This window comes from Schistocerca americana, chromosome 3, assembly GCF_021461395.2.
Source record: "Schistocerca americana isolate TAMUIC-IGC-003095 chromosome 3, iqSchAmer2.1, whole genome shotgun sequence".
NCBI classification, from domain to species: Eukaryota; Metazoa; Arthropoda; class Insecta; order Orthoptera; family Acrididae; genus Schistocerca; species Schistocerca americana.
The window spans coordinates 292,674,577-292,694,540 of NC_060121.1; the positions used below are offsets into that span (position 1 = coordinate 292,674,577).

The 19,964-nt window shown below is 39.4% G+C and overlaps 2 protein-coding genes across 2 annotated transcripts in view; one reads left to right on the plus strand and one right to left on the minus strand.

Annotated features, from left to right (window-relative positions):
• The window catches only part of LOC124606029 (vacuolar protein sorting-associated protein 13B), a 219,251-nt gene that overhangs the window by 176,263 nt on the left and 23,024 nt on the right, over positions 1-19,964 (plus strand). Inside the window, exons 20-24 of the mRNA XM_047137992.1 lie at positions 836-1,050; positions 1,307-1,523; positions 5,092-5,299; positions 5,542-5,860; positions 19,609-19,827. Coding sequence (XP_046993948.1) covers positions 836-1,050; positions 1,307-1,523; positions 5,092-5,299; positions 5,542-5,860; positions 19,609-19,827 — 1,178 coding nt within the window. The remainder of the gene's footprint in view (positions 1-835; positions 1,051-1,306; positions 1,524-5,091; positions 5,300-5,541; positions 5,861-19,608; positions 19,828-19,964) is intronic.
• On the minus strand, positions 15,656-16,315 carry LOC124605233 (calsequestrin-2-like). Its single transcript, XM_047136784.1, has 2 exons — positions 16,277-16,315; positions 15,656-16,178 (listed from the first exon to the last, which is right to left on the minus strand). The coding sequence occupies exons 1-2, from the start codon at positions 16,305-16,307 to the stop codon at positions 15,982-15,984; spliced, it is 228 nt and encodes a 75-aa protein (XP_046992740.1). The 5' UTR covers positions 16,308-16,315; the 3' UTR covers positions 15,656-15,981.

Genomic DNA, 19,964 nt, shown 5'->3' on the forward strand with positions numbered 1-19,964 from the left:
TGCACATTACATGTCCTGTTTGGGATAACTCAAGCCACACCAAACAGGTGGTGTACAACCCTTGATGACACATGCAGACTTACAACAGGCTGTTTAAAATCTACTCCAACTGTGTGGCCTTACCACCTGAGAGGAGTAGCACCACCATGTTCAAAGAGAAATAGTTGTGAACTAGGAAGGTAAGAAAATAGTGTAGGCAGTAACTCATCTATTACATGGACTTGAAATGTATGTACAAATCCAGGAAGAGTTTTCTGAGAACATCGGACATACTTACAACCACAGATGAAATAGCCAGGTTACAATAGTGGGAAGCAAAGGACCCTTTTCCCCCTGAGTGAAAAACAGTACCTGAAACCCTACCACATGGTTATGACAAGGGATGGCTGACATTGAAGCCCTGGAATAGGTTGAGATGAGGAATGGGCAGATCCGGGGTTCATATGGCAAGGTGACACTATGAGGAAGAAAACATTATCAAGTGTGACTGTGTCCAATTCCTGCGTGGAAGATGGTTTGCATCAGGCCTCGGAAATGCACTAGAAGTGACCAAGTTATGGTCAAATTTTATGTAACGTAATGTAAATGCATGTGTTTTTGACACAAGAATAATATTAATAAATAAATAACAGACTGATTTAATTTTTTAAGTTCGTGCAATAATTCACTTTGAATAAAAAAACTGTAATTTGGTGCAGTGAATAATATTTATGGCTCATTCTTTCTACCATGTTAATTATGTTATTACAGGATTAAGACATTTTTAAAGATAAGTAAGTTAAATTGCTATTTGAGAAAAAAATATTAGAAAAAGAAAAATGTTCTGCTGTTCCAGAGAAAATGACTTTCCCATGGAGTATTTCAATGTCAGATCTTAGTATCTGCACATTTCAGAAATCAAGACAGTTGCATTTTCTCAAGCCTGTTTCTGCTACAGCAACTGTTGCCATAACTACAAAATATAAACCAGATGAGACCTCTTTATCTTCATTGTATTTCTGTGTTCACATTGATACTACACCAGTGAAGTTAGCAGTATCACAGATTCAGGTGAGAATAATTTTTAGAAATGTAATAAACTGTTGAGAATAAACCAGAACATACAGAATCGTTTATTGTTCCATTTTGTCAGTTCATTCATTTTTTATGATTTGTAATTTCATATCTTTAAAATAGTGATTGAAACAGAAATTTTCACCCACTTTTTTCAGTCATGATAAATATTTAAGCTGGATAACTGATTCTTACATAGTTTTACCGATAATTGCTTTCTTATATAGTTTTGATTTTTATCTCGTTTCTACAGATGAGTCTGATGGCAAGAGTAATTTTTGATGTCTTGGATGTAGTATCTGCCTTTAGTTTTGGCAGTATTAAACAGCAGCAACAACAACTGCATGTACCTGAAACAATTCCAGAAGTACCTGCTCAAAGTCTTACTAGCCCCACTGTGTTCCGTGAAAGCAGTGGAAGTCATGAATCACTCCATGCAGATGCAGACGGTGGCACATCCCCTGACCCAGGTTATTTAATTATAGTTATGTGCATCTAACATGTGAATTAAATTAATTTCTTTCATTTTAAATTGTTCCTCTGTTGTCATGGAGTCTTTGTCTAGTTGTAGGTGGAGATGAGTGTGCTCAGGTGTGCTCTCTCTCTCTCTCTCTCTCTCTCTCTCTCTCTCCCCGTGTGTGTGTGTGTGTGTGTGTGTGTGTGTGTTTGTGTTTGTTTAAAAAGGCCCTGATCATTTTAGATGATTTTTGGAACATTTCCAAATCTGTTTCAAATAAAAAAAAAGCTTGTGAATAATTGAATTAGAGACCCATATACTGTAATTTGTAGCATCTCTTTTTCACTTTGATAGCTTTGGTGATTGTGCTCACCTGTCATGGCATGGAGCCTGAGAGGCACCAGAAGGATGTTCAGCCATGACATCTCATGTACCATCACAGTTTATGGAGATTGACACACATTTCTCTTGATGGGGCATCCACAACAGTTATTCAGTAGCAGTGATAAAATCGTTACAGTTGTAAAAATTATTTGTTGCTAAAAGTGAAAGCACTGCCCAGTTACTGAATGTATGTCCATTTTCAGGTGCATATTAAAATATGAGCCCACAGTCCATAACAAACATTACAAAGATTAAAATATGCACTGTTGTAATGTATTTTAACCTTAGTTAAGCATCCTTTAATAAATAATTTTTACAACTGTAGGAACATTAGGAACTGCGCGAGCACTCGCATATCCATGAAGGGTCTCACAAATAAATCTTACATAATTTGGGAATAGTGGGCTGGTGCATTCACGTGCTGAATGTACGGTTAAATTGGGACACTGTAGGTGAAGAAGAGGATGTGCATGATCTGACGGTAGGTGGGTCCTGTGTTGTTGGCAGGTGGTAGGCAATGATAGGCCCCTCAGCGGAGCTATTTCATACCATATATAAATATCTGTGATTCCTGCCTGAGCTATGTTCTGTTGGCAAGTGTATTACAGTGCCTCATGTGGTTATCACCCACACTCACATAACTGAATCAGTATGTGCCAATCTTTGCCATGACACGTCAGTCCAGATGACTTTTTTACCCATGCCTTGACCATCTAATGGCAAGGAGGCAGTCATGAATGGTGTGGCTGTTCAGGAGTTGTTGTCCACCATTGAATTGGCAAGCATTTCGTTGCACTGCATCCTGTCCTTATGTAGTCAGTGATAGTGATCAGAGCTCGTTTACCTACAGCAGTTGATTCTGGCGATAGTGGTGGGTCCCATCTTGAGGTACTTGCAATGTATTCTTGAAACGGTCAAATGTAAAAAACTCAATAGCTGCAAGACCCGGTGGATAGACTATCTTATGCATTAAGCTCACATAATCTGGCCACAATCTAATGCATTAATATTGTGTGTCTTCATCATACTGTAATCTGCTGTTACACCTATGGCCGTATCAACGTCTAACGACATCCCAGTCACATGAGCCACTTAACTACACCCTTCGCTGTGGCCTAATGCAGTGTATGTCCCCATTAACATTTATTTTCCTGCTATCTCTCTTTCAGGTTTGATCTGAACTTATTTTTCACTTAACTTCTTCTAATTTTAATACCTGTTAATTCTTTTGAGCAACATTCAGCATTCATATTATGGGTTTTTCTTATTTTCACAATTGTATTTACATCATCTTATTCTCATTGATATTCTTCACTCGATAATTTCATGGCTTATCTGCTCCTCGCCCTCACCTGCAACTCTGGAGTCCTCTTCCTTTGTTTTTCCTCCCTATTTGTTTCAGTGAGAAATGCTTAAATTATGTAAAATAGTTGGTGCATCATCTGTTACTCATAGCAGCAAGATCAGCTTTTTTGGGGCTGAACTGATTTTGTGGGGGTGGAGGCATCAAAATGAGGCAGTTTGTGAAACAGTCAGAATGAGAGCAGGTAGGAGAGCACTCGAGTATAAACCAACTTCAGTGTAGAAAGCTGGAGCAATTTAATGTAGTAGTGATTCAGCCTCAATATGATTAAAAGGGAGTAAAGGGACAACAGGAAGTTAAACCAACCATATGTATCACCACATTAACATACTGTTGGAGAGGGGGGGGGGGGGGGGGACGACAGGAGGAGGGTTACAATGAGGTACATTTAGTTATACTAATTGTCTCTTTGGTAGAAGAATTTACCATGGCCAGATTCATTGTTTGCTGAGGTCACCACATGCACATTGAATGTGGGCTTGAGAGAGGGAGCATCCACATAGCATTATTAGAGTCGAAAGTTCAGCTGAGTGAATATCCAGCTGATGAAATGTTCAACAGTTGAAATATTGGGTGATGGATTAGGAAAGAAGTGTCATCTTTTGCACACTGAAGCTGTTCTGAACATCATGTAACAAGTGTGTTATCATTCTTCTCAGAGAATAGAGCACCAAGTGAAATATATATAATTTTTGGAATTTAGCACGTATAATCCACCTCCAGCTCATAGTATTATATAGTATCAAAGACTATATCACCATTTGCTCCATATGCAGCAGGATAGTATACTGTGGCAGGCAGTATACAGTGTGCAATAGTAGTACTGCATTGCTGCTTATTGTAATGAAGACTGACATGAGATGCACTGAAAGAGGTAATTTGTGGCTAATCCATTCCCCACAGTATGTGATGATATGCTGAGTGTTGCTGGAGACATCTGTGGTTTTTTGTCATGTGCACACAGTCCACAGTGCAACAGACTTCAGCAAACTGTAGTGGCCGACAATGTGCAAGTGTAGCTGCTCTCCAGATTTAACTTTAAAGTCTTCTACAGTCATGCAAATGAACTAATAGTAATCCTGTACTGTGGTCACATTTCGTGAGCAGGCCAGTGTTTTCTATGTGTGGCAATTGCAAATTATGTCCCAACATACATGTACTGCACAACAGAAGTGGCTCATAGCTATGAGTAGTTCTAATGTGTGCGTCAGTACTGCGTTACTCATGTTACCAGTTGACTTAACTATTCGTAAGATAATCCAATTATTACAATGTGATTTATTGTCAGTAATATTGAAACACCATCAAAATTTTGTAATAATAGCTAATATATGACTGAAGGGGAGGAAATAAGGAGTTGATGCTAATATTTCAGCAATTATTAGTCTGTCTGATCTCCACCACACCTAAATTTGAGCCGTTACTGAGCGAGATGGCCCAGTGGTTAGCAGACTGGACTCACATTCGGGAGGACGACGGTTCAATCCCGCATCCGGCCATCCTGATTTAGGTTTTCCGTGATTTACCTAAATCACTTCAGGCAAATGCTGGGATGGTTCCTTTTAAAGGGCATGGCCAACTTCTTTCCCCATCCTTCCATAATCTGATGGGACCAATGACCTTGCTGTTTGGTCCCTTCCTCCAGATCTACCAGCCAACCATCCAATCAGCCATTCCATACTTCTAATATCTATACCCTGTATCCAGTGTGTTATTTTAGAGTCACCATGTATGTATTTTATCAAGATTCTGTTACATAACTAGAAAAGAAAAGTATTATGTTACTCTGTATTATCTTTGTGTGTAACATAATAATATACACACATTATTCCAGGTGGTGTTAAAATGACAGCATGGATTCAGTCAACACTTGCTAAATTAGTTTTGTCATTATATGTTGATGATAAAACTGATTCAAATGAAGGAAATGAATACAAACTTAGTATTGATCTGGAAGATATTATGACATCACTCGACTTACAGCACATATACTCAAAACTGAAATGTAAAGTGGCTTCTGCCAATGTTCTGCATTTCAAGAGGTATCTACATAAATTTATGTTTATACATAATAAGTAAGAAAAAGACCTCACATCTCTTTTCCTTTTAATTTATCAATAAATAAAAAAAGACCTGCATATATCTTTTCCTTTTAATTTATCTTGTTTGCTGAGGAAAGAGGATATTGAAAAATGTAAATACTTGTAGTTTTTAGTTCTTTCTTTTGCCGTCTTGAATAAGCCACCGTTACCATTAATGTCTTATGATATTCTTGTTTTGATAGGTCATCTGCATCTGAGCAGTGGAAACCGGGTATATTTTTAGGATTAGTGATGCGAGGTCAGGATGACATCAGCACACCACCATCACCCATGTCACATCAGGGCACAGCTGATGAAGGTGGTGGTGGTTTCCTCAGTATGACGTTCACTCGAGCACAGTGCACACATGTGCATACACAGTGGGGAACGAATCATTTGCCACCAGCAATAACACGCACAGTTCTCCCATTGCAGGCAAATAAATCTATTTCAGAAATTGTTATCAAAATGCAAGCAGTGGATTTTTTACTACCACCAGCAGTACTTGGAATTTTCATAAAGGTTTGTAGACTCCAAAGTTCACATAAAAAGTGGCCTAATTTACATATTAACACTCTGTGTTGTACAAAGGGTGATTTTATGTTTGGAAAGTAAAAATTGAACCACTATATATTTTTGGGCAATTTATGTTTCATGTGTTCAAATAATTCTCCACAGAGTTTAAACGTTTTCCGTAATGTCTGAAATGTTTTATAGGTTCTCAGAAGGAAATGTACTACTCCACTGTAGTAATGGGTTGGCCATTTTGTTTTGGCTCCTCTAGCAGTGTGCTTCAGTATTGTGGGGTAGGCATTTCATTGCATGCCAGGACTGCTGTCATATACCTGCAAACATTTCTGCAGTATCCAACTTGATCTTCCTCTAGATCGACTACTTCCAGTTGTTCCAAACTTCTGTAGATAATTCAAATAAGCATTTCTCAACCATGGCTCATTTAGCTGATGGTTTGTAACAATTTGGCTGTCAGCACTTGCCTTCTGTGCTGATGAGGCAATTACTTCCTTCTTAAAGTCTACGAATATTTTACCTCTCTCAAATACCCAACATACCAGACTGAACAGTTTTGTTGTGGTTGTTTCTCCCAAGGATTTTAATAATTCTGAGGAGAGATGTCTTTTTTTTTTTACTTAGGTCTTCCAATGATCTGTCAAATTCATATGGCAGTGTTGTTACATCGCCCCTTCCCCTCCCCCTCCCATCTTATCTGCACTTCTTTACTTTCTATAAGATGATCTTCAAGTTTGTTTTCTTTATGTAGCCCGTTGATATATTCCACCCACCTTCCAGCTTCTTCCTTACTTATTACTGATTAGCCATCTGGGCTCTTGATGCTGGCAACCTGCTTCTTTTTTCATTAACAGCTCTTTTAGTTTTCCTTTACATGGCATCTTTATTTCTTGTAGTCCTCTAAGTTTCTGTAGTTTTCTATCTCTCCTCTAGCCATTCCTGCTTTACCTGTGGTGTCACCGCCAGACACCACACTTGCTAGGTGGTAGCTTAAATCGGCCGCGGTCCATTTAGTACATGTAGGACCCGCGTGTCGCCACTGTGTGATCGCAGACCACAAGGCAGGTCTCGAGATACGATAGAGCACTCGCCCCAGTTGTACGGACGACATTGCTAGCGACAATACGGACAAAGCCTTCCTCTCATTTGCCGAGAGTCAGTTAGAATAGCCTTCTGCTAAGTCCATGGCTACGACCTAGCAAGGCGCCAATTGTAACAGTGCATGTATCTTACGAGTCTCATTTGTATAGCCAAGAGAGATGTATCACAAGGAATAAATAAAGTTAAGTATATTCCAAAGCTACGTATTTTCTTGATAGCAGTCATAACGTATCTTGTTCCAGACTTGACGCCAGTCGGCGTGTGTGTACACGTGCCTTTCTTTCGGCTACTTCAGTGTGGCGTAACAGTCTTGTTACGTCACAACATTACCATTCTGTACTTTGTCAGTCTCATTTGTGATCATCTGTATTATATTTCGTTGCTTTGTGTTTTACATTTCTATATCTTCTCCTCTTGTCAAACAAATTCAACATCTTGTGTGTTGCCAAAGTATTCTGTTACAATCTTTTTTACCTAATTGTTTGTTCGCTGCTTTTACTGTTTCACCTCTCAAAACTACCCTTTTCTCTTCTGGTTTATCTTTTTACCTACTTCAGTCAGTTGTTTCCTATTACTCCCTTCGGAATTCTCAAGATTCTCTACTTCTTTCAACTTATCCAGGTCTCATCCCCTTAATTTGCTGATGGTCATTCTTTAGTTAGAAACAGAGCACCAAGTTTGCTAGTATCTAGAAATTAATCTTTGTATGTGAGGTAACAGTTTTAACTTTCTTCGACTGTTTACATGTCTCTTTGGGAGTTATTGATATTGTGCTCACAATTCTACTGTTTTACATGACAGAAAAGGCTCAGTTTTTCTCTGATTAAAGAGAAAAATTTAGTCATCACCATTGAGTGGTAATATTGAATGGAAACCAGAAACAGATTTAGGAATTTGGTACAGTTATTTCTTGTGTAAAGAGCACAGCAGAAAATCTGGCAAAAAGTATGGTTTGCATGAATCTAATGTGCAGTGTTGCATCACATTTGAGAATAAATGGCAAACTGCCATTCCATTGAGGAAATACTACAGAGAGCCAAAAGCTGGGAAATACGATGAACTTGAAGCTAGGATTATTTCCTTTGTTCAAGTTAAAGGGGCACATGATACATATCTCGTAACAAATAATCCTGTTAAAGGCACTGGAAATAGTGAAGACCTTAAACGTACAACGGAAAGAATTCCCTGAAGTATCAGTTGGTGCCACAGGTTTATACATAGAAGTGGTCTCTGTATCCAATGAAGCACTTCAAGGGGGTAAATGACTGTAGCCACAAAAAATTCTATTTAAAGCACGTTACTTGCAATACTGTTAAAAAAGTTATCATGCGTATTCGTTCAATACCTGCTGGACATGGTGGCATCACAGTCCAATAGATGTCTTCTACCACTCCTTCTACCACTCCTTGACCACAAGTGTTTTCCCTGAGTTGTGCAAAGAGGGATTAATTAAGTCACTACCTGAAAAGGACATTGCCACAGCACCCTGTGATTATTGATTTATTCGCATTCTTCCTGCACTGTCCAACATCTTAGAATATATAGTCCACGACCAAGTAACAAACTACCTAACTACAAATGACCTACTAGATGAATACCAGTCAGGTTTCCATAAACATTACAGCATAACATTTGCCTTAATAAAGGTAACAGATGAAGCTTACCATAGATGCACAGGAGGCAACTATCGTGTGCTCTTTAGACTTCAGCAAAGTCTTTGATCTGTCAACTTTGGCGTTTTACTTGCCAAGCTTAGCAGACCAAATTTCTCGCCAAGTGCAGCGCACTGGTTTTGCTCATACCTGACATCTCACCGGCAGTGCATCATCTCTGGCACAGTAAAGGCACAGAGGGGGCAGGTAGTATCAGGGCATCCCCCAGGGTATTTGGTCCTATACTCTTTTCATTGTATGTAAATCTTATGTCAACAGTTTTGTCCTACTGCAAATACCACATGTTATCTGATGACCTCCAGGTGTATCCCAGTGCAAAACCAATAAACCTGAAGACAGCTATTGAGAATCTCAGAAGTGACCTCTGTACACTAGCAAAATGAGCACAGGAGGGTTTAAAGTTCAGCTCATCCAAACCCAAAGCGGTACTGGTTGATCATTCTAGGCTTGGTAGCTTGAAATATTGGGAATTCCTACCACACACACACACACACACACACACACACACACACACACACAAATGCAACTCTCACACATGTGACTGGTGACTGTAGTCTCTAGCTCCAACTGCCAGAGACTGTGGTCATGTGTGTATGAGTTGCACTTGCACACGCACACACACCTGTGTGTGTGTGTGTGTGTGTGTGTGTGTGTGTGTGTGTTTTGTCCATTTTCAATAAAGGCCATGTTGGCCAAAAGCTCACATTCTGAGTCTTTTTGTTGTGCCTATCTGTGACTCAGCGTCTCCACTGTATGATGAGTAGCAACCATCCTTTTCATAGTATTGTTACATTCCATGCTGCATTTTTCGTTGTTTGATCTTTAAGACAAATATCAGGTTTTCTTATTCAGCAAAGAGTCTAGGAGCAATAATAGGTGAAAATATAAAAATTAGACTGAGCACTTAACAGCAATGTGAAAGAATACATCAGCATCTCCCCATGCCCTACAAAAATATAAAAAGCTATTTCCTTGTGATCTAAAAAGGAACTTGTACAAACATGTGTGCTTCGAATTTTCAATTATGGCTATGTTATCTTGCAAAGCCTTTCTCAGGATGCTCACAGCAACTTGTACAAACACGTGTGCTTCGAATTGTCAATTATGGCTATGTTATCTTGCAAAGCCTTTCTCAGGATGCTCACAGCAACTTGTACAAACACGTGTGCTTCGAATTGTCAATTATGGCTATGTTATCTTGCAAAGCCTTTCTCAGGATGCTCACAGCACCTAAAACCGGTTTTGAATGTCTGTGTTAATTACACCTATGATGTTTGATTCTTCGATCATATTTCACAATCATAACAAAATCCTTTCTCTCTCTCACTCCATCATTCAGCCGCTTTCGTGAATAATCTCCTGCATTAAATTATTGAACTGAATAACATTTCCAGCTTCAGAAGACATTTAATGACTTATCTACTAAATCAACAGTAAGGATTACCATTGTCCCTGTACACACCCATTACCCTTGTACAGCCTTCTTTCCAAAATGATGATCTTGATTTCCCAGTGTTCTTAGTTGATACAGACGCCTTAAATTTCTTTTCCCCAGAAATCACTGTATCAGAAAACATCTATCTTGTACACCTATAAATTCTTCTTACATGTGCCACTATCATTATTGTTATTATTGTCATTGTTACTACTGCTGCTACTGCTATTAAGATTGTTATTTTTTCAGGAAACTAATGTAAAAAAGTACTGTAGGTGTGAAACCTTGGTCTGATGTGAGAGAGTGAGTGATGGCCCTAATCATATCAAGTTAATAAATAAATAAATAAGCAAATACTTCACTAGCACAGAGACTGCCAGAAGATACTACCGAGAAACTTGTCAGCTTCCAAAGCACATAAACCAAATGTGGCAATGGCAATCTTATCCTCATCAACAATGTCGACAAGTCACCCATCTTTTGGGGCATGATGAGCAATGTGATATAGACTATAAAAGTCAAACAGTATCGTATTAAAAACAACTGGAAATGAAAAATAATTACTCTGATGTTGGCATTTGCTGCTGAAGGCAGAAAATAAAGAATAAAGCCGCTTCACTGAACATAGATCTAGTTGTTAAACATGGAATTGAGACTCCAAAACAGCTGGTGCTTGACGTCATTTTCAACAAGCCATTTGAACACCATCTCTGTGAATGCTATTCATATTGGCTTTTAGAAGACAATCATGCACTCTCTACATCTTGGAAGATTAAAAAGCCATCAGCCAGCCTTGTGTATGAGTCGAGTCTCTCTTCGTGGCATACAATATCGTGACATTCCATCATCAAAATGTTCGAAAAGTACTGCTTGTCCAGTATCCTGGATGGTAGGGAGGACAACATACTTTGGGAGGAGAGTGATGAGCGACTCAGCGGACATATAAAAAGGGCTATGGAAAATCCAGGATGGAATAATGATATTAAATAGTAAAGATTGTTACCTCTCCATAAGTTATTGGATTGGATAAAGTCTTCCTCAATGCACCCCCCCCCCTCCCCCTCCACACACACACACACACACACACACACACACACACACACACACAGTCCACAGTCTTCACACATGGCCTCTGCCGTCTCCAGACACCAAGGCCTGAATACAGTAAGCCGTGACCTTGGCAGGGTGGCTAATGGAGTTACAGAAAGGACAAGGGCTGAGGAAGTGGAGGGACAACAGTGTAGGGGTGGGGAAAGATGCTATATTGCTCCCTGCTAAAAGTGTGCAGGGATGTGGTGGGGACAGGATAGAGGGCTTTTAGGTGTAGTGTGTGGGGATGTTGTGCTTTGTGGGGGGGGGGGGGGGGGGAGCAGAGAAGGGGAAAGGACTATACAAGCATGCTGGAGGGGGAGGGGGGGGGGGAAGGATAGAAGGCACATTGTTTGTGGTTGGGATGGGAGCAGGGAAGGGGATAAAAGCAGGTGGGGGTGGGGTCCAGTGAAGGCAGTGAGGTTACAGGAACAAAGGTATGTTGTAGGAGAGTTCTGCTCTGCACATTTCAGAAAAGGTGGTGGTAGTGGAAAAAATCCAGGTGGCAGTTAGACCACATGGCTGCTTTCCCTTTGGTGGGATAGTAGGTGGAGGTAGTAGATGCCTATTGTGGGAGTAGTTCGTAATGTGACAGGTCTTGGATCTAGATCTGTTAATGGAATATGGCTCTTGGGATGAGGGGTTGAATAAGTAAGGACAGGAATATTGCATACCACTAGGGAGGGATTATAAGGTTCATTGTGTGGTTGTGAGTTTACTTTCCATTTTGAGTGATTTTGGGAGTGATAGTGAAGCAGTGTTTGATGTCAGTTCTCAGAGATTATAAGGCCGTGTCCTATGTGAGTGACAGAAGCGACCGACAGCGAGCAACTTCTGGATACGTGACACTCGAGCAACAAGCAGCAGCATCGTGTGAAAAGCTCGGTGTCCTGCATGCGAGCGACCATGTCGGACTACAAGATGGCTGCTTAGAGCCAACCAGCTGTTTCTATAAATTGTCACCCCTATACTGTAGAATACTTTAGCTGGAGAGTAAGACTACAAAATTAGGTTTACTTAAGAAATAAAGCGAAAAGGAATGCTGTGCATGAAATTTACAAAGGAAGGAATCTCCATGGAGAATTTCATAAATATGAACTACGAAGATCACCAGACAAATTCTTTGAATACACTTGAATGAGCAGAGGAGCATTCGACTATCTCATCGATAAATTAAATACGAATGCTTTTCACATGATCAAGAACTTTTAACAGCCAATAAATGCGGAAGAATGACTAACTACATGACTAACTACCCTAAATACACTCATAAATACACAGATTGATACCCAGTTCAAATGGTGTAGCAGTAGCATTATAGTTTGTGATTACGTGTATCTGAAAGATCCTGGGTTCGATTCTGGGCACTCATTAAATTTTAACTGACTCAGTTACAATTATGTATACTAATTTTTAAGTATACTGTTTACACTTCATCGCTAAGTACATTTTTAAGGCCTTTCCAAATAACTTGATCTGTAAGTGTATACACACCTATCCCAGTTTATCACACACATTAAATTCCTAATAAATTACAATGAACCATGAAATTTTACAGATATTTGATGTTGCGAATGTAATTCATTAGCAGTTGATATTAAGGCCAAATGTTTCAATTAATCTAAATAGTCTGTAAAAGTAAAGCATACAAAATTTTCGAAAAGGAAGTCAAACTTTTCTGTGATGATTTGTCTAAACGCATGAAATAAAAAATATTAGGGAAACGTTTGGTGCACCTCATTTTCTGTTCATGGTTTCAAGGATCATTCAAAGGCACGTAGAATGTTTCTCTGATCTACTTATTTCTTTTACCCAAATCATTTCATAAAATATTTTGCTGATTTCTTTCATTTATTTTATTTTCAAGCTTTATTCAGAAAGCATGATCTTACTGACTCCTCGTTTGCCTTTCTAACATACTTGATTCGAAGGAAGCATTTTCGACATTTAAATACCTCACCATGTATCTTTTTTTATGTGTAAAATAGCTAGGCCTTGAACAGATGAAATTTTTGGCACTTCATTTACGTAGCTTGGTAGCAGCTTTTTGTGAAATATTTCAATTTTTCCTCAACTCATTAATTAAGTTTTCATTAATTATCCTGATTACTTTCAAGCAGTTAAATATTTTCATGGGAAACTAGACCTCATGCTGGTCACTTTGATACCGCGTTTACCTGTTCTCTCCCTTTGTTCAGCTATAAAAATTTTGGACGAAACCTCATGGTGCAATATATAGGGAGTCTTGTTTTCTTCTGCTCATGCATTTACAAAAACATGTCGATTGTTCATCATACAATAAAATAGTCCCTTCTTCATGCTGTCATTTCCAAAAATCGTCATTCCGATATCTTGAACTGTTTATGAGATATGACGATTTTTACGGCCACTTGATTCCCGAAGCGCTGGAAAGATTCGGACGTACCGCAAGCGACCCATCTGTGGATATAACAACCAATATCTCAAGAATTAAAAGAGGTATCATTATGGTCTCAACTTTAAATACAATTTAGGTATATTGGTTACATTTCACATGCAGTAATGTATGGCCTTAAATGAACTATACGGAAAGTCTATGCAATGTGATTTTACCTCTGCAAATTCTTAAAAATTTTGCACAGCCATGTACCCAATTTTGTGCAGCACGGTAACTATGATGAATAACGAAAATAAATTCAGCCCTTTATCGAGCAAAGATATCAAGCTATAAGATGTGTAAGAATCAAATTTTTTCACTGATTAGTTTTCGTAAAATCAGATGATAAGTATTTCATAGCTGCCATCGCATCCACTCCACTGCTTTGTCGAGAAGACACGTGGCTGCCGCTCTCTGTCACACGTGCTGTAGCGACTAGATTCAAACACATAACGTCGCCGCCGGTTGAAACGGGAGACAGGTAGCGCCACAGATGTCGCTCATGTAGGGCACTTCCGTAACTATACCTGCGGTTGTGTTTTGTTGCCTGAAGGTGTCGCGCACTGTCGGTCGCTTCTGTCACTTACATAGGACGCGGCCTAAGGCGATGATTCAGGAGGAATGGGGTTGGTGGTGGTTCATGGTTAGATGGAGGACTATATTGAGTAATGCACAGTTTGGTATTGGTTCTAGGTCGAGCGTGGTTGGTATAGTCTGTCTGTAAACTGAAGAGCGAGCAAGCGAGTCCCCACTCTGCCTACCCTGCTACGTCACAGGGCGCTTCTACAGGCTGTTTCACAACGTAGTACCGGCCCTGCAGCGGTGCGCGCTTCATATCTGTGGCGACGCCGCGTACAGATACGTCCCGGCTGTGTTTATTTTTAGACAAATGCATTAAGAGTATAAGGAAAACAAAAGACGATAGCTTCTTTGAAACAAAACATTATAGAGTAAATAATATTAACATAAGAACGGAAGTCAGTATTCTACTACAAACATAGAACCGAATGCCTCTTCATGTGAATGTATGTTCCTCTATTCGTAAGACGAACCAGATATAGTGCAATCAACCTGTAGAATTTAAGGCTTGTTCTTACTAAAATGTAGAAGTTTTCTTTAAAGGGTCTGCATTGGAACTTAACAATTCTTGCAACACGAAGAGTGTTTAAAAAGTAAGCAGAAATTTATAATTCCGTGTTTTGTATTAGTTCGGTTTGCACTGCTTTTTTTGCCACTCTCTTCGTAAACATGTCTGAAAAGTATCTGTGCAATGTTTTGCATATTGGGTATTTACCCAGTTCTCAGTTGTCAAATGGTTCAAATGGCTCTGAGCACTATGGGACTCAACATCTTAGGTCATAAGTCCCCTAGAACTTAGAACCACTTAAACCTAACTAACCTAAGGACATCACACACACCCATGCCCGAGGCAGGATTCGAACCTGCGACCGTAGCAGTCCCGCGGTTCCGAACTGCAGCGCCAGAACCGCTAGACCACCGTGGCCGGCTCTCAGTTGTCAAAAAAGTTATATGTGTTTTGGTAGCATCAACTATTATTTGTTTTGTATAAAAATAGATTAGAGAATCTGTACTAAATTTTGTTATAAGAATGGAATAAAGTGTATCAAATTTTTAGGAATGTTAAATATTGCTTTTGGTGAGTCTCTTATGAGTAAACCCAGAACACACAAGTGGTATAAACATTTCAAAGCAGGCCTTAAAGGACAGCAGTTTTACAAGAATGGGTGAGATTAAAAATGCAGTCAAAAGGCCTATGAACTATCCCGAGGAAATAATTCCTAAAGTGTTTTGGGAATTGGAAAAAGCACTGGCATAAGTGTATAGCATGTACTGGGGAATATTTTGAATAGGATAACATTGTTGTAGATTAACAAGTAAAGTTCTTACCAAAAAATAAAAATTAATATGTGAACGCACCTTGTATGTCAAGCTTTTTACATAGAAGTCCAGAATCGGTACACGTGTCTCGAAAGAAATTTCAGTAGTGTTTAGATTAGCTATTGCACACATGTTTTAAGCAATATTCCTTAGAATCATGTGAATAGTAACCGAGATAGAGTTTTAGTGACAGAGTATATTCAAATGCTGCTGTTCTCTAGGCATTAAATGTATTACGTGATTGAATCACGTTCTGCTAGCGAAACGTTAATTGATTTTACCATGAAGCTCTCAAGTTATTCCTGGTTTTGTACAACAAGTGATAATGGTATTTATTGCTTTGGACAACATTTGACTGTATTTATCTTGGAAAATCTTTTACTACCATGTACTACATTTCTACCAAAAGAAATTTCATAGTGTATGAGCAGAGTCAGGCTTGAAAGAACACACAACATATTTTTCAAAAAAATATTCATTGCCTGTTTACATACATCGTATTTTAGAGGTCATCATCAACATTGTCACTATCATTACTGTCGTCGTCGTCGTCGTCCTCGTCGTCATCACTTTCTAAATTAATAACTATAGCGTCTATTATGTCTTCCATAACCCCATCCTTAACCCAATATTCTCTTTCAAGTTTCTCCACATGGAGGCAGTATGCACTCCAGTCATCTTGACTTATCGTTTCAAAACCTGTAACAATTGGGACAAGTTTTTGTATATGCTCTCTTTCGGTTACGGCAAAATTTAGTTCGGAATAAAACATGGAAGCTCAGAAAATGTCTACATACCTTCTTTCACCAACTGCAGCAACTTCGTCATGCAAATATCTCCAAGAATATTTCTTCCTCTGACGAAATTCTTGAGCTTTGCCCACGCCATTTCAATTGGATTTAAGTCACAGTTGTATGGTGGAAGTCGCAGCACAGTGTGTCCATGGGCTTCAAGTATTTTATTAATTTCAAATACTTTGTCTTCCGGCTTATGTTGTTTAATTAAATCAAATAATTTTGTTTTTCTCATTGTCAACTCAGCTTCCACCTTATTTTTTAATAACCATTCAATCATTTCGCTTTTATTCGAGGACCTAGTTGGAGCTTTGTTGTGTTCCTTGTTGTGATATGAAGCGTTGTCCATAACAATAACACAGTTCGGTGGCAGATTCGGAATCACTTTATTCGATATCCAATTAGAAAAATTTTCGTAGTTCATTTGCCCATGGCAGTCACCTGTTGCACAACCCGCTTTATAAACCAACTGTGCGTTGGGTAAGAACCCATCTTTTGATCCAATATTCACCACTATAATCCTATTGCTTCCGCTAACATTGTCCATAATACCCTCAACGCCAGGGCCCTGCCAACATTTTCTGTAAGTAATGTTATTGTCCACCCAAGTTTCATCAATATAAAAGAATTTTCTGCCTAGCTCCCTTAATTTCCTCACTTGGATCAGATACTTACATCGCCAGTCAATTATATCCGTTCTTTCTACGAGAATCTTTCGTTTACTTACAGATCTTTTCCAGGTAAATCCCATTTCACGCAATGTCTTGTGTAAAACATCTTTCTGCCAAGGAAAATGTATTTTTTGTTTCACGGCATTAAGCAATTTCCGTAATGTCGGCACTATTTTTTGGTTTATGTAAAAGTCCTCCATCGTTTGTCGAATGACTGATTTTGTGAAACTGTCTATGACGATGGGTTTCCTCCCTAAATTATCAGTTTTCCTTCGCGGCGATTCCAGTAAACCATGCGGCTTGTTTTCACGTTCCTTCCTTATGCGTCCTATAGTGGCGAGGCTGACGTTTGCATAAACTGCAGCCCTTTGATTGGGGCTGTTAATGTTAACCAACAGTTCTTTTTGTGTTGCCTCCTTAACACACGCTGTAATAACGTTAGAGACGATCGAACGCTCGTTACTCCGCAAATACCTCCTCTTCTTCGTATTTCGCACATTTTCTTGCAATGCAGGGCGATTATCCATCACTTCGGGATACTGAAGTATATCAGTGAGTACACAAAGTCAACTGACTGACGCTGACAACAAAGATTCCACAAACAGAAACGATGTATATCAGTATATCACTGCACGCTGAACTACACCGCTAGACGGGTAACAGGGCAACTGATTTTGGGTGGCCCTGTAGGCCAGTGGCAGCGTTCTTCCGGGAAAGGCCACTTCCCCCACCAAAGGCACTGCTCGCTCTTCAGTTTACAGACAGACTATATTGTGGTAGGGACCAGGAGAAGTGGAAAAAGTCTTTAATAAGTGGGACATGATTGGATTTTGGAGTGGGACAAAAGCTGAGGCCTTTGGAGGAGACTGATAGGTTGGATTAGATTAGATTCAGTTCTTGTTCCACAGATCCCAAAGTGAGGTGATTCTCATGGGTGTGGAACATTTCAGAAATTACAAAATGAAAAATGTAGAACATTTGAATACAATACTCACTTACACGATCTTTTGTGAAGAGATTGATGTGGATAAATTTCAGTGAAATGGAACTGCTGATACATACAGAATTAATACGCTGTCTGAATGAAATGGAGTTATGCTCTTTTAATAAATTTATCATACACAAAATGCCTAATCTTGACAGTTGTCACTAAGTGCTGTCAAAACTGGAATCTAACAGACGCTTTTACATAATTTGGTGTAACAGTCCCTATTGAGATATTCATCTGTAGACTGCTGTCTGACTTAAGCTTTTGGAACACAGGTTCACAACTGACTATAATTTATCTGCCTTATTCCTTGCTTCAGTATGATTAATGTGGTTTCATCTTTTTCGTGTTTTTAAGATATCCCCTTGTGTTTTATGTGTGTTTTTGTCCTCATCTGTGACTCGTCTCCTTCCACTTGTGCCAATGCAGAAAAGTTTCCTCATCCCTAGCCAGAACCCAGCCCTACACACTGTTCTTTCATTGTTGCCAAGCTCATAGTATCCCACCAAAGGCCTGGCCATCAATTTGCCCATCACATTCTTCCACAATGACTTGCATCTATTCAAATTCTGTCAGTTCATAGCTTCACCAGCCTAGTCCTGCAATACCAGATAACTGAGGTCCGAGCATACTTGCGCTACTGCTGCCCCATATGTAAAACTGCAGTCCCACTGTCAGGCATCCAATTTCCTAGACTGTAAGCATTGCTACCTTCAGGGACTAGAGCAGTATACACAACTTCTCTGGAAAAAACTGTCTAATCTATTCTACTGACTCATTGGGCTATCACTATCCCACCTCAAGAGCCTCAATAATACCTAACCAACATCTCATCATACCTTCCAATCCCCATCTTGTGGACCTACTACATCAGCCGCACCCTCAGAAAATCCCTTCCATTACTTTACAGAATCCAGAGCTGAAAGAGACGTGCAGCACATTTATGAACCTGTCCTCCTAAAGCCTCAGTCACACTGCAGTATCAGTCTTCTCCAAAGATCTTAACATTTGTCGCACTCCCAAATTTAATCATGTTGGGCCTGTTAAAGACATTCTATCATTCTCCAAGCCCCTACAGTGGAAGCACTTGTTCACCACCAATTCTGCCAATCAGACTCAAGTGATATTGAGCCCTACATTACTCAGTTTAGTCCTCAGTTCTAACCATGGTTCACCTTTACTTTCCTCAAATTGTACCCTGATAGCTGTCCACAACTTCCTAACCTCAGCCCTTGCATCATCATCATCATCATCATCATCATCACCATCATCATCATCACCATCCCGCAAATCCCTGAGTGTGAAACCTAATCTCACAACCACAGAAAGAGCTGCAACTATCACTATCCCACCACTAGAGCCTCCTTAATATCTCCCCCACATCTCTTCATACCTGCCAAACCCTACCTTGTGGACTTACTGCATCTGGCACACCCTCAGAAAACCTCTTCCATCAAACTTCATGACCTTATAATCCTACCTGCAGACAAAGGCTCCACCACTGTGGCTATGGACCACAAGGAAACAAAAGCTTCTGGTTTGTATGCTCTTTGTTTTTGAGTTCTTCATGCTGAAAGTAACCAAATATAAATTGAGTATGAATATGATTACAAATGCAGACGAAACATTGTTTCAAAACACAGCATTCTCCACCTTTTTTTGCTTCTTTTTTCCAGATTCTAATGCCCATGGTCTCAATGCCTGCAGAACATGGCATGACAGAAACTACTGAAGTCGTGGGAAACAATTGGCTAAAACATCTGAACAACAGCACACTACCATTATTGTATTTGGACACTCGAGCCATCCGAGTTATACTTCCAGCATGTGATATACCTGGAGCTGCCAATAATGTCATGGTTGTGCAGTTAGATGAAATCAATATCTCTCCACAAGTACGCATAATTTCTTTTTCCATTTACAAACCCCTTTTAGCACACAGAGACAGCTATAATCAATATGTCTTTATAAATATGCTGAAATTTATAGTTCATGTATAGGCCATTTCAGTGTGCCAAGCTCAAACATGAAG